Source organism: Trichosurus vulpecula, chromosome 3 (assembly GCF_011100635.1).
Source record: "Trichosurus vulpecula isolate mTriVul1 chromosome 3, mTriVul1.pri, whole genome shotgun sequence".
NCBI lineage: Eukaryota > Metazoa > Chordata > Mammalia > Diprotodontia > Phalangeridae > Trichosurus > Trichosurus vulpecula.
Window position 1 is genome coordinate 96994777 of NC_050575.1, and position 16036 is coordinate 97010812.

Genomic DNA, 16036 nt, shown 5'->3' on the forward strand with positions numbered 1-16036 from the left:
CATAAGTGTCTGAGATCAGATTTGAACTCAGGTCCTCCTGACTCCACTGTGCCACCTAGCTGCCCCTACTTCTGGACAGCTTAAAGGTTTATAAGGCACTTTCCTCACTATAATAAACCTATGAGGGAGGTAGGATGTTCTTTGTTTCAACTCTTCAGTTATTGACCTCCCTCCCCTGGGAATCACATGAGCCTGGTTGACAGTATTACCAGTAAGTAATGATTAACTAGCCCACAGTAACAAACAAACTAGAGAGGAAGGGTGGAAAGAATACTGGACTTGGAGTCAGAAGACCTGGGTTCAAGTTCTGGCTTTCCTGCTTATTATCTGTGTGATTTGGGATTAAGTCCCTTCCCCTCTAGGTAAGACAGTAGAACACTAGACCTGGAGTCAGACTTGAATTCAAATCCAGCCTCAGATACTTCCTACCTGTGTGAGCTTAACTGCTGCCTGCCTTGGTTTTCTCAATTGTAAAATGGGGATACTAAAAGGACCTACCTCACAGGGCTGTTGTGAGAGACATAAGCTGAAATATCTGTAAAGCTCTAGGCATGGTGCCTGGCACATAGTAGGTGCTTAACAAATACTTGTTCCCCTTTCCTGTTTCCTGCTCTATAAAATGAGAGGGTCAGACCAGATGGGCTCTGGAGCTCCTTCTAGCTTTGACATTCAGTGTTCTTTGAGGGATCAAAGTGGGCTTGACCTTAAAAAGATGGAGGCCCGATAGTGTGGTTTAAGGCCAAACAGCAACAGGCCTGGGTTTGAGTTTTGGATCTTCCTGTTAATTGGCTGCGACCTTGGGCTAGACTTCATCCGGCTCTCTGCATTCTCTTATGGGAAATGAGGAAGGTTGAATGGGGTGAATTCTTAAGTTCTCTTCGAGTTCTGAACGAGAATTTATCCAAAGAAGTAAATTGTCCCCTTTACTCACTGTAGAGGGACCACAGCCCCATGAGCCAAGTCAGTATATGCTGTGCTCTCCAGTTGCACACACGCTGTGGGACATCCTCATAAGTAAAGGGCCATAAATAGCCAAAATTGGGATAAGGAAAAAAATCTTCCAAAAAAATAATCTTGAGTTAATTCAAGCTGGAAGAAATGATTTGGTGGTGATGACTAGGGGTGGGTGGCAGGTAGGTGATAATGACTGAGACCAATCCTATTCATATACATCCTCACTTGTCCTGTTACTTTTCCTTGATTGGAATTTATCTCAGATCAAAGAGATAAGCATGCCACCATTTACTTTCAGAACTTCGTGGTGGATAAACATAAACTGTTCATTGAAGAGCCCAGAAAAATAGATTTTATGATGAGCTCAGAAAAGTCTGTAAAAATACAGGTCACTCCTACTGACCTTTATTAACCAAGGTGCATGATACGTGTGTATATATTTACACACAAGAGGCTGCATATATGTATTATACACACACACACACACTTATCAAATCCATATTATTAAAAGCCTATTAAAGCAGAGCTCACACTGACCTCTCTGAGCTTCCTGGTTCAAGGGGGAACGATACATGATAGCAGCAGCTCACATTTCTACACTTCTTTAAGATTTACAAAGCATTTATTGTGCAGCTGCCCTCCCTGTGAGGTGGGGAGAGCATGGACTCTTGGGTTATCCTCATTTTTTAGCTGAGGAAACTGAGGCAGAGAGAGGAGAAAGCAACTTGCTCGTGTATACACAGCTAGCAAGTGTCAAAACTCAGAATATGAAACAAATTAAAAAAAAACTCAAATCAAGTAATTATCCAAGTAGTCACTCAACATATATTTATTATATACCTACTATATGCATGCACCATGATAATTCCAATTCTTAAGGAGAGGTATGGGGGGAAGGGGTGTGTGTATGTGTGTTTGTGTGTGTGTATGAGAAAAGACAGACAAACAGAAAGACAGAGTGACAGAGGAGAGACAGAGAGAGACACACACAGAGATAGAGACAGAAAGAAAGAGAATGACAGTGAGAGGGAGAGAGAGAAGGAGGGGGAAGGGAGGGAGGGAGAGAGGGAGAGAGAGGAAGAAGAAGAAGGAGGAGGAGGAGAGACAGAGATGGAAAGAGAGAAGAAAAAGAAAGAGGAGGAGGAGGAAGATAAGGAGGGAGAGAGGGAGAGAGAGACAGAGAGACAGAGAGAGAGAGAGACAGAGAGAGAGAGACAGAGAGAAGAAACTGAATTTGTTTGCTGCGAGGGAAATTTCTATGCTTGCTCACTGACTGAGTACTGGCCTCCATGAGTCTCAAATAGAGGGTGAAGAGGGACTTTAGACAATCACAGAATCATGGATTTAAAGCAGGAAGAAAATTTGAAGGTCATCTAGTCCAAGTCCCTTATTTTACAAGTGAGGAAACTGAGTTCCAGGGATGTGAGAAGGCTTGTTCAAGGTCCTATGGCAAGAGTCAGGGACTGAGCTAGGAGTAGAACCCAGGTCTCCTGACTCCTAGTCCTGTCCTATGCTCTGTTATGCTGGAAGCCTAATGACCTCTTCCTCTGAAACTCCTCTAAAGATTTATTCTGACACCCTTGGGTCACTGGATTTTCACCCTTTTGAAGGGAAATGAGAGGAGTCCTGATCACCCTCCACTTACCTGCTCCCCACAAATGCACCCAACTCAGAGCAGCCTAGCACTGCTTAATGTGCTTGTATTTTATGCGTTACTGTGCATTACACTCATCTGGGTTTGTATTTTGCCTTTGTAACAAACTGAGCTTGCTAAGGGCTGGGGCTCTTCTTGAATGAATCTGCATTTCTTCCAGAATCCAGCACAGTAAGCACTTAGGATCATAGATTTAGAACCAGGAGGGACAATAAAGGTCATACAATCCTTGGGGTAGCTAGGTGGTGCAGCGGATAGAGCAGTAGCCCTGTAGCCAGGAAGACCAGAGTTCAAATCCAGCCTCAGACGCTTGACATTTATTGGCTGTGTGACCCTGGGCAAGCCACCTAACCCTGATTGCCTCACAAAAAAAATCATATGGTCCAGCCTGTGTTTACAGATGAGGAAACTGAGGCACAGAGAAAAGACTTGCCTATGGTCCTGCAGACAGTAAATGGCAGAGCTGAGATCATAGGGATAGGATCAAGATAATAGGATTTAAAGCTGGAAGGAGCCTCAGGAGCCATTTAACACCCTCTCCCCAATTTTATTGATGAGTTAAGTGACTTACTCAAGATCACAATGGTAGGAAAAGTGGAAGAGCTAAAATCTGAACCCATGTTTTCTGTCTCCAAGTTCAAAATTTTTTCCTCTGTACTATTCTGCTCAATAAATGTTTGTTGAATTTGAGTTTGTTGAAAAGAAACCCCAAATACTTAATAAAAGAACAAGATGGTGTAGTGGGATAGAGCACCAGCCCTGGAGTCAGGAAGACCTGAATTCAAATCCAGCCTCAGATACTTCCTAGCTGTAATGACCCTGGGCAAGTCACTTAACCTTGCTTGCCTGAGTTGAAATGAGCCAGAGAAGGAAATAGCAAACCACTCCAGTATCTCTGCCAAGAAAATGGGGTCACAAAAAGTCAGACATGACTGAAACAAGTAAACAGCAAAGAAGAAGCTGAACGGGGTTCCCCAGGAGGGCTCCTCCCAGCTCTGCAGGCAGCCTCAGCCAGGTAAAAAAATCTGGCTTCTGAAGGAGCATACAAGGTTATTAATCTGACGGACAGAGTGTGTTATTTTCACTACTCTGTAAAGGGTCTCAGACATGTGAAAATTGCTGTTACAAATAAAAATTGGAAGCATATTCTAGAAGCATCCAAACTAAACGATTTTCAGGATGTGATTTAGGAACGAAATCTAGAAGCTCATGGGAACAGAGGCAGACCAGCAGCCGATAGCTCCACCAGGAATGAACCGACTTCTCTCTGGAAGCCTGCCAGTCTGGTTGTTTCCCCCCAAGACCTTGTTAGTTCAGTGTAAACCCTCAAAGCCACAGAATGTGGAGCTGGTGGAACTGTATGAGGGGCCATAACAGAGCCTGGAAAGAAGCATGCTCTTGGGAGATGAGCATTGCTTGTACTCATGTCGCCTCTCTTTCGTCTGACCCTCTTCTCACTCTGTGTCCAATGTGGAATGTTAGTCCGACACCAATAAGTTGATCCTGGTTGTCTGATAGCCTGAGCCAGGGGTGGGGAACCTGTGGCCTCAAGGCCACATGTGGCCCTCTAGGTCCTCAGGTGAGGCTCTTTGACGGAATCCAAACTACTGACTTCGGTCAAAGGGCTGCACTTGAGGACCTAGAGGACCCCATGTGGCCTTGAGGCACAGGTTCCCAACTCCTGGTCTGGGCCATCACCTGCCTCCCCGGGTTATTATGGACCTTCTAGGGGTAGGAGTCCTTATCCCTGAGCCCCACCCTTATGGCTATATTCCCAGAGCCTCCCAGCAGACATCCTCTGTGGTGCCTGCCTACAAGGCTTGACACCCTCCTAGGACACAGCGTGGTAAAGTAAAGAGAATCCCAACTGGTGCCAAAAGACTGAGTTTGAATCCTGGCTCTGCCACTCCACATCCACCTGACCTTGCCTCTCTCTGGACCTCAGTATCTTCATCTGTAAATGAAGGGGTTGGACCGCAGCACTGCTAAGGTTCCTTCTAGGTCTAATATTCTATGTTCTAATGTTCCTTTTAGCTCTGACAGAGAGAATTGGGAAAACCAGGGTTTAGATCGCAACCTCACCTCAGATACTTGTTAGTGATGGATGTGAAGCTGGGCAAGCCTTTTAACCTCACTGAGTTTCAATTTCTCCATCTGGAAGATGGGGATGATAATAGCATTTCCCCTGCAGGGCTTTTATTGCAAGGATTAAACGGGATAATGCATATAAAGGGCATTGTCAAATTTAAAGCATATAGATTCAAATACAAGCTATTGCTTTTGTAAGCAGACCATCAAGACAGAGCATCCTGGAAGGATGCGAAGCCTCAGAAAACCACAAAGGAAGCAGGCAGCCAGGAAGGGATTCTCTGGGCTAGGAGGCACTGGCTGCTTAGGGGTGGGGATGGGGAGGAAGGAATTGCTCCTAAGCACTGTCCCAGGCTTTGCCGTAGGGTGAGACACCTTGGCCAGCTCCCTGGTGCATCTTGATGGGCTCTGTCCAGTTTGCCGTGGCCAATCTTATTAAGTGTGTGTTTGTGGGGGACAGGTGATGGTGGAAGGATGAGGTTAAGGGCAAGGTAAAGGGGAGTTTAATAAACACTGGTGGATTGATCCTTATCCAATGACCAACCAGTGGGTGGGCTTTTGGAGCAGTTGAACCATAGCAGTTCTGGTATTCTTAGTAAAATGAATGGGCTGGTTAGTAGCTAGCCCCTGTGATTCCAGCCTGGTCAGGATAGGGAGCCCTAGTCTTATTACACACACACATACACACACACACACACACACACACACACACACTCATTCATTCACACACATATAAATTTATACTCATTGGTATAGATCTATACCTATATTTATATATACGCCGTATATATCCCATACCTATTTTTATGTGATCTATATCTATATTATCTATAATTAATAATTATAACTATCTAATTATCATATTTACCTAATTAATACTATACCTATATTTATATAATCTATATCTATATTGTCTATAATTAATAATAATTTATAACTACTTTACATTTTAAAACATTAATCTCAAAAGGGACCTGTAGGTCTCACCACTGCCAAAGTGGTTCACAACACAAAAAAGGAAAGAACCTCTGTTCTAGGCTATTGCAATTAGTCTTTATTGACTGACTTAACTTCTCTGTGTCCCAGGCAACTCTAGTACTCTAAGCGACAGTGAAGTTGGTGATCTGCATTGATGAAGGGAGTTTCCATACCGAGAATCTTCCCCTCCCCCAACCTGTCCCCCCAAATGAAATCACAGGTCTGGACCAAATAGGTCTTTCTTCTCCCATCCTGCCTCAAACAAAAACCTGCCCTACCCTTTCCCCCCACCAGATTGTCCCCACAGTTAGGAAGACCTGGGTTCAAATCTGGCTTCAGATACTTAACTAGCTGTGTGACCCTGGTAAAGTCACTTGACCTCTGTCTGCCTCAGTTTCCTCTTCTGTAAAATGGGGATAATAATGCCTACTTCAGAGGGTTGTTGTGAAGATCAAATGAGATAATGTATGTAAAATGCTTTGTAATGATGATGACGATGATGGTGGTGGTGGTGGGGGTGGTAGTGGTCTTCTTCGTGCCTAGCAGGGTACTTTGAGCATAGAACCTCATTACATAGCACTTTAAGGATCCCTGCTCTCCTCAGTGTGGGCACACCCTCCACCGATGCAGATTAGAGCCTCTCTCTGACCCAGTAGGTGGTCTCTCAGGGTGGTCACATATTTCATTTTCCCTTCCTTCCCGCCCCACCCCCACCCCCAAGTCCAGGGCTGGGCTCATATTTGGAGCCCTTCCAGTTTGGTGTGACCCGTCAAGGCCGGCATTGCCTTTGGGGGGCCCAGGTTCACCGGCTGCCCCCTCCCACAAGAAGGCATCAGAGAAGAATTCTGGGGGAGGTGGGTATAGGAGGGTCTTCAGAAATGCGTGTTGAGTGAATGAGTAGGACAAGATTGAACTAAGAAAAGTTGCTCCGCAAAGGGGAAGTTTATTTAAAGCAGTGTTTATTTGATAGTGGCTGTCATGGAGGTCCGGGGCACCCTCTGTTCCATTCTGTGTATTTGTAAATTGTCACATGTGGGAAGTTACGGGGAAAGAGCATTGGGCTTGGAAGTCAGAGGTCCCCAGGTCACATCTCAGCTCTCCCCTCTATCGCCTGGGTGACCACGAGCATTTCATCACTCCATTGCCTCAGTTTCTTGATCAGTCAAATGAGGCACTGCACTGACGGGCTCCTGATGTCTCTTCCAGCTCTAGGTCTGTGATGCTCTGATTCTATGCTGGCATGTAATGGAAGACAGTGTGTATGGGGCAGGGGGGTGGGGTAGTGGATAGAGTACCAGACCTGAAGTCAGAAAGACACTTCCTAGCTGTGTGACCCCGGGCAAGCCACTTAACCCTGTTTGCCTCAGTTTCCTCATCTGTAAAATGAGCCGGAGAAGGAAATGGCAAACCGCTCCAGTATCTTTGCTAAGAAAACCCCAAATGGGGTCACAAAGAGTTGGATACGACTGAAATGACTGAACAGCAACAGCAGTGTGTATAGTAGATGAGGCATTGGCTTTGGAATCAGGAAGACCTGGATTCGAATCCCACCTCAGACACAGGCTGTGTGAACCTGAACAAGTCACTTAACTCCTTTGTACCTGAGTTCTCTCATCTGTAAAATAAGGGGGTTGGATCTGATAGCATCTAAGTCATCTTTTGGTTCTAAACATATGACCCTCTGATCCATTGGAACGCAATAGATTGGTGTCTTTACCTGTCCCCCATCCTTCTCCCCCTCCCACCCAAGACAATAGAGGATGTCAGTGAGGGAGCAAGGGAGAAGGGAACCAAATTATGCTCATTCATATAGAAGGAAGGGGATAAGCATTGATTAAGCACCTACTTTATACCAGGTACTGCACTAAGAGCTTTACAAATATATTTGCTCCTCACAACCAACCTGGGAGGCAGTTAAAGAAACGAGGCAGACAAAGGTTAAGTGGCTTGAGCAGGGTCACACAGCTAGTGAGTATCTGAGACTGGATTTGGACTCAAGTCCTCCTGATTGTAGAATGCTCTACCTGATGTACCGCTCAGCCACCTCTGAAATGCCCCGACCTCCTTCTCCCTTTCCTAGAACCCCATATACACATTTTCCAGGACAGAGTTCTCTTCCCAGGTTTCAGGCTGGTGTTGTGCTTCCTGGCACTCAGAGAGACTCCTATCCGGCCTCTGGGAAGCTATGGACGCGGGTCTCTCAGGCTGCCACTATCACACTGGCTAAACAAAACTGTATTCATCTTCATGGGCTCGGTAGGAACAGGGACCTGGGAGCAGTGTGGTGACACCCTGAAATCAATACATCGCTATCTGTGCAAATACATCCACATGGGGGAGGAAGTTTGTTTTTGATTTGGTAAAGGAAACGGGGATGTTTAACTTAGAGAAAAAAAGACTTGGGTACAGATGGGGGTCAGGTTCAGGACGGGATCTCTCTCTTCAAGAATTGGAAAGGCTGCCGTGGAAGAGAGATTAGATTTGTGCTTTCTGCTTGAGGGCAGAATGAGAAGCAATGTGTCAAAGTTACAGATCAGCGGGTTTTTGGAGTAAGGAAAAACCTAATGATCAGAGCTCTCCCGAAGTGAAATGGGCTGTTCTAGGTCACAGAGACTAGCAGAGGCTGGTGGCCGCTCATGGGGGGTGATGTAGACTGGACTCTTCCTTAGGTGGGTGGGACCTGATACTCTTGAAGGCTCCTCCCAACCCTGAGGTTCTGTGATACCGAGTACCTGAGAAGGTGTGATTGCCCTACTCTCGTCACTGGTGAATTCCTCACTGTACGGACCCAGCAGAGTCACCTAGTAGTGGTCAGTGATGCAGCTTGATCCACGGATGGCATCCATGGCCATTGGCTTGACTGGGTCCACTACAAATTTACATTACATAACTTCAACTGGGCCCTCACTGCTGCTAGGCAATCCTTTTACATCCTCTTAAATGAGTCACTCTCTCATACACCACAGTCACTTTTCCATAACTTTTGATCCCTCCTCAAATATTCCCATGGTTCTCTCCCCCCTGCACCCTACGTCAGCTGAAGACTATGCTTCATATTTCTGTTTTTTTGACAGAGTTGATCATGAGTGTTTATTAGAAATAATATAAAATCTGACAGCTATATCCTTTAGCAGAACAAATTTAAGAAACATACTGTCAGAAATAGGGCAGCATCATTCCTTTCTTCAAGGGCTTGTTTCTCTCATTGTTCCTGCTCCTTAGTGAGCTATTACTGCCCCCACCCCCCTTCCCTCCTCCTCTCCTTCTCCCTCCCCCCCAAACATTCATAGTCACATAGCCCTCCTGGTTTGGTTTGTCCATTCAGATGGAGATCATCTCTCATGGTCTTATAGAAAGGAACTGAAGATGTTGCTGCCACCAGCTACTGCTCTAGTTTGGGGCAGTCATGGGACAAACTCCACATCTCTCTTCTTCCCCTTTTCCCTTCCTTCTCCTTGAGAGTCCTACATTATGTTTTATATTTCACTGAAAAAAAATAGGCATGCACTGAGAGCTTTCTCTTCTGGCCTCCTCCTCATCTCACATCACCCAGATATCTACTCCCACTATCTCTTCCTTTACTCTTGTCTGCTATGAAGAGGTGGTCCTTCTCTCTGCTAAGGCAAACCTCTCTACATAATAGCCCTGATTCCTTCCCATCTTTTCTAGAAAATTGCTACCTCATGGAAAATTGCTACCTCTACCTCTATCATTCGCATTCTCTCTTATCTTTGATATTTCCCTGTTTACTGGTTGCTTCCCTGCTGCCTAAAAACATGTCCCTATCTCCCCCATTCTCAAATAATTCTCACTTGATCCATGCATCCATCTCCACTAGCTATCTTCACAGATCTCTCATTTTGTGGATAATCTCCTTGAGAAAGCTGTCTACAGCTGGCATCTCCATTTCCCTTAACTCTCAATAGTCTGGCTTCTGATCTCATCATTCAATAAACATTACTTCCTCTAAAGTTACAATTTCTTAGTTGACAAATCTAGTGGATTTTTCTCAGTCTTCATCCTTCTTGTGTGAACTTTAGCCTGTGACGCTGTTGATCATCCGCTTGTCCATACTCTCTCCTCTCTAGGTTTTTGTGACATTGGTTCCTCCTGGGTTTCCTCCTCCCTGTCTGATGGTCTCCTTTCCTGGATCTCAGCTAACCACAAACATCCCCCAAGCCTTTGTCCTGGGCCCTCTTCTCTTCTCTCTCTCCATTGTTTCACTTGGCGATCTCATCAGCTCCCATGGATTCAATGACCTCCGTCCTCACCTCTCCAATTACCTACTAGACATCTCTCAGGGCAAACACTATGTACACACGTAAGTATAAATCATATATATTAAAAATAAATCTACGGAGGTTTCATACGTATTTAGTGATTATTGAACTGAGCTGAATCATGAATCTGTGAGCTGGATGAAACTTCAGGAACCATCTAGTCCACTTGCTTCATTTATAACCCAAACCTGAATCAGAATCCCCTTCATGACACTGCCCAATGAGACATCATTTAGACCCTGCTGGAAGACCTACTGGAGCAGCCCATTCTGCTGCAGAATAGGACTAATTGTCAGGAAGTAGTAGCTTCTTATAGGCAGTCAAATCTGCTCCTAGCTCTACCTTTGAAGGCCTAGAAGAATGAGCCTCATCCCTTCTACCCAACAGCATTTCAAATGCTTGAAGATTCTGGCTGATTTCCTATTAAATCTTTTTCCCCCCACCAAGCTAAATATCCCCAGTTCTTTCAGCTGATCATGATGGGGACAAATTCTCGAATTTTCTTACCTTCCTATTCGTAAGTCCCCTAGACTGTCTCCAGGTTTTCACTATGTTTCTTCAAATATGGTGCCCAGAAGTTAACACAGTACTCCAGGTGTGGTCTGCCCAGGATAGAGCACAGTAGGACTGACCTACCTCCCATGTTCTAAGTGCGGTATTCTGTTAACACAGCCTAAGATCACATAAGGAAGATTAGAGAGTAGCATGCCTGAAAAAGATCTGGGGGTATTAGTAGTCTGCAAGTTCAAAATGAATCAACAGTGGGATACGGTCTACAAAAGGCTAATGTTAACCTGGGGCTGCATTCAGAATCCAGGAACAAGGAGGTGACCATCCTACCATACTCAGCCTTTGTCAGATTACACCTGAAAAACTGTGTGCAGTTCTGGGCATTACAGTTTAGGAAGGACATGGATAAGCTGGGAAGCATTCAGAAGGACAGCCTAGATGGGGAAGGGCCTTAAGTTCATGTAATATGAGCATTAGGTGAAGGAATTGAAGAGGGTTAGTCTGAAGAAGAGTAGGCTGAGTTGGGGAAGAGGAATATGCCAGTTATCATCAAATATTTGAAGGATTAGCATATAGAAGATATGTCAGATCTGTTCTGTTGTTGTTTGTCCTTTGTTCTTGAAGATGACCATGACATCAGGAAGGTGATGCCATGACATGCAAGTGAACTGGATTTAAAGGAGGGAGGGAAGGCTGTTAAAGCCACCAGCCTCACTTTCTCCTCTGGAGCCATCTGGGTCCAGTGGCCAGATAGAGATCAGGACAACTGGAGATGGCCCGGGATGCAGTGGGGGCAGATCTATTCTGTTAGGCTCAAGAGAGCAGAACCAGGAATATGGCGGGGAGACAACAGGGATGTTCATGTAGGTTAGATGGCCACCGAGATCTCTTCTCTTTCCCAAATTGTGTGACTCTGTGATGCTACAAGTTGCCAAAAAGCAAACTTTAGGCTTGATATGAAGAAAAACTTCCTAACTTTAGATCTGTCCCCAGCTGAGGAGTCTGTACTTCATCCCAGGGTCATGAGAATTTCTGGAGCTGGAGGGTGACATTGGGAGACCTGTGCTTCAGGATAATGCCTAATGCTGTTTCCCCTCAGTCTGGAGAAACTCAGGTGGGAGGTGTGATTTCTTGAGGCAGATGCCGTGGTTTCTTAATGCCACCACGGACTGATGACTTTGAAAACAGCTTTCTCTAAAATGGAGGCTAAAGCTTCCTGACATGATAAGCTCACATTCTTTTGTATGCTTCTGGGGATGTCACTGCTAGAGTTCTCTTAAAGGATTTAAAGCTAGAGCGACCTTAGAGGACATTCACCCATCCTAATGCTAAAGATGAGGAAACTGAGGTTCAGAGAGATGAAATCAGTCAGTCAACAAACATTTCTTAAGTATATCCCAAGCACGGCCACTGAAAGCTGGGGAAGCATTGAAAGGCACAATGAGGTCCCTGCTCTCAAGGAAAGCATTCTTACTTACCCACATGACATAGACAATGGAAATGGGAAGTGATCTAAGAGAAGGCACAAGATACATGACTTGTCCAAGGTCATTTGGACTCAGGGCACCAGGCTTCAATCTTGGCATTCTTTCCACTACATTAAATTGTTACATGGGTTTCTTCTTGGAAGATGAAAAAAAAAAACCCAACAGTAATAATAAAAGGAAGTAAGGACCTTGGCCAGTGCGTGGAAAGGAAAAGGCCAGCATGGGGAAGAGGCCCAGAGGGAAGGCTTTCCAAAGTTCAGTGTGAAAATCGCCCCCACAGTCCATGAGGGCCCCAGCCCGCTCAAGATTACTCTCTGGGTCTGGAAGTGGGAGTTAAGTGTCCCAGATAAGGATTCCAGGCTTTTCTGATAATCTGGTTTGACTATCTGACTTTGTGTTTACTGTAGTTTCCCTAGGGGGCTGGGGTGGGAGGAATTTCAGGAACAGAGAAACAGAGGCTTACCAGTATCTCCTCTTCTTCCAGGTTTTCCACGCCTCCCTGGGGGTCCTGTGAAAAAGATGACAAGGCGGACCTTTTAGTTGTGAAACAAAGTCAGTGGGCCCAGATGTGGACCAGCCTTGACCTGCCCTCCTCTCCCCTCCCCGACCTTCCCTCTGGCTTAAGCTTCCTCCTGGCAAGCCAGCTGGGAAAGTGCTTCTGGGCTGGATCTTCCCAGCAGCCCAAAGGACTCCTCTGGGACAGAGGAGAAAGGTAAAGGAGAAAGATGCCCCTTTTCCAGCTCACTGTCATCTCCAGGAAACTTTTCTCTCTTGTTCACACCCCTTTGGCTGTAGTTGAGCCTGCATAGTACACTGGATATATGGTTATAGAACTTTTAGCTCCAATCCCCCTTCTCCCCCATCCCCAAAGCCAACCTCCAAACTCTCTAGACACGGGGAGGAATTGTGATATAATGGACAGAGACCACTTTTCAGAGTAGAAGAACTGGGTTCAAGTTCTGATTCTGACATATCCTGACTATGTGACCCTGGGCAAAGACATTTGACCTCTGGGGTAGGGGGGAGTTAGGAAATTCTCTAAGACTATAAATTGCAAAGCAGATGTTGCTCTGTATTGGGAAAGGAATTTCATCCTGGAGTGTTCCTTCTACCAATAAAATCATAAGACGAAACCCCCCATAAGTGCCACTCTTCTGAGAACATGTACTCATTTCTAAGTACATGGAGTATATGAGTTTATGAGTACATGGACATGTACTCATTTTTCCTTTCAAAACATGTGTATCCCTGGGAAAAGTCTCCTAAGATTGGGATTGGTGGCATTACATAGGGAAATGAAGGGTCCTAGGATTTGGAACTACCAGGGACCTTTAAGATCATTTGGTCTCTCTTTTTTTTAAAATGGTATTTCATTTTTTCCAATTATATGTAATGACAATTTTAAACATTCATTTTTACAAAATTTTGATTTCTAATTTTTTCTCCCTCCCTCCCTTTCCCTCTTCCTAAAATGTTAAGCAATTGGATATAGGTTATTTAGGTGTAACCATATAAAACATATTTCCATATTGGTCATGTTGTGAAAGAAGAAATAGATAGAAAGAAAAAACACAAAAAAAATCAAGAAAATAAAAATAACACACTTCCATCTGCATCAGAACCCATCAGTTCCTTCTTTGGATATAGACAGTATTTTCCATCATGAGTCCTTTGCAACTGCCTTGGATCATTGTATCACTGAGAAGAGCTCAGTCTATCACAGTTGATCATCACCCAATGTGGCTGTTATTGTATACAATGTTCTGGTTCTGCTCATTTCACTTTGTATCAGTTCATGTAAGTCTTTTCAGGCTTTTCTGAAATCTGTCTGCCCATCATTTCTTATAGCACAAAAATATTCCACTACAATCGTATACAACAGCTTGCTCAGCCATTCCCCAGAGCTGCTATAAATATTTTTGTGCATGCAGGTCCTTTTCCCTTTTTTTAGATCATCTATTCTCTTGCTATAATTTTACAGAGGAGGAAAATATAAGAGGCCAAAAGAGGAGCAGTGTTTGCTCAGCCTCACTGAGAATTCAAACTCAGGTCTCTGACTCCAGAATCCATGTATTTTCAAAGATGCATGCTGCCCCAGCAGCCTGGGGCCTACCTTTGCTTCTTGCCCTCTTTTCTGGGATCCCACAGGGCGTGGAATTCCTTTGTTCCATTCTTTAATTCTGTATGGAAGTTGTGCCGTTTTCCCCTGGATTTAAGGGACTAGTTGGGATGAGCAAACTTCCACTGGACTCAAAGGAGGCCTGGTCAGTTTTGTCTCTCTTTGTATCCCCAGTGCTTAGCACAGTGCCTGGCGCATGGTAGGTGCTTAATAAATGTGTATTGATTGATTCATTATATTCCCAGCATCTGGCACATAGTAATTGCTTAACAACAACAGCAAACAACCAACAATAATAATAGAAACTAGCATTTACGTAGCCCCACAAGGTTTACAAAGGGCAGCTAGGGGGCGCCATAGAGCACAGAGCACCGGGCCTGGAGTCAGGAAGACTCATCTTCCTGAGTTCAAATCTGGCCTCAGACACCAGCTGCGTGACCCTGGGCAAGTCACTTAATCCTGTTTGCCTCAGTTTCCTCATCTGTAAAATGAGCTGGAGAAGGAAACAGCAAACCGCTCCAGTATCTCTGCCAAGAATGGGATTACGAGGAGTCAGACACAACTGAAACAGCTGAATAACAACCACAATGACATTTATAAAGCCCTGCGACGTTTACAAAGCGCGTTGCAGATATGATTAGCCCCAATTTACAGAGGAGGAGCGGAAGCACGCTGGGGTTAGGTGACTTGCCCAGGGTCACACAGCCAGGGCTTGTCCGAGGCTGGATTTGAATTTGGATCTTGCTGGTCCTAGGCCCAGTGCTCTGTGCACTATGGTGACTCCTACTTGTCCCAACTAATTCATATCAGAGGCAGGACCTGAACCCAGGTCTTTTTTATTTAGAGGACAGATCTCTTTCCACTACACCATAATGCCTCTCATAGCGCTTTATAGTTTATTTGTGTCTAACAATCCTATGGGGGAGGTAGTATGTTATTATCCCCATTTTAGAGACTGGCTAGGAGGAGTAAAGAGACTCATGGTCACACAGCTACGAAGTGTTAGAAACAGAATTTGAATTCAGGTCATCGGGCTCCTGGTTTAGCGCCCTTTCATTATACCCTAGCTAATAAAATGTGAGCTCCCTGAGCGCAGGGACTTTTATTTTTGTATCTGATGCATAGTGGGGACTTAATAAGTGCTTGTTGGATTGGAATGGAAAAACACCCCCTGCTGACCAGTGGTGGCTAGTTTCTAATGACTGGCTTTCAGAGTCACAGAGGAGGTGAGAACAGTAATAGGATGTCAGGGCAGACCAGGCGCTTTTCTTGTAGTGAATGAGACCCCTAACATTCAGCCATAAGGACAACCAGGCACAAAACTCCCCCGCCCTTTGTTCTCTGCCCAGGAAATGTGTCCCAGAGGTTTCAGCTCAGCTCCTCTGCTTCCCCTCTGATTGATGTGTCTGAAATACAGGGAAGAGAAGCTGGTGAACCCGAGGAAGGAGGAGAATGGGCCTCAGCATCAAAGTTGCCAGCTCGGTTGGTGCAGCAAGCGGCCCCCTGGGCGGGGCGGCTACTGACCTTTTAATTCAATCCAGATGGAAGAAATCCTTCTTCCGGGAGGTGGCTGAACTAATGCATTTGTTAGGCCTATTCTCCTTTGGTGGCACATTTTACCTAGGAAAAGATTGCCTGATGGCAACTCTGAGCCACATGTCTGTGCTGAGAAGGGGCTCCCTCTAAAAGCTTAAACAAACCCCCAAGCTCCCCTTCCCCTTGCCCCCTCACTCCTTCCCTAAACAAGATACAGTCAAGGCAGTCTGGACGTAGAGGTGCGCCAGGGAGCTGACCAAGGGGTCACAACCCAAGACAAAGCCTGGGTCCATGCTAAGGAGCGTCCTTCCTCCCCACGCGCACCCCTAAGCAGTGGGGCCTCTTGGCAAGACCAACAGAATCCATTCCTGGCTGGCTGCTTCCATGGTGGTTTTGCAAGGCCTCAAATCATTCTAGGAAGCTCTGTCTT

The 16036-nt window shown here is 45.3% G+C and overlaps 1 protein-coding gene across 1 annotated transcript in view; it reads right to left on the bottom strand.

Moving 5' to 3' along the window:
• The window catches only part of COL23A1 (collagen type XXIII alpha 1 chain), a 467765-nt gene that overhangs the window by 101699 nt on the left and 350030 nt on the right, over nucleotides 1-16036 (bottom strand). Inside the window, exon 3 of the mRNA XM_036751498.1 lies at nucleotides 12415-12459. Within this exon, the coding sequence (XP_036607393.1) occupies nucleotides 12415-12459 (45 nt within the window). The remainder of the gene's footprint in view (nucleotides 1-12414; nucleotides 12460-16036) is intronic.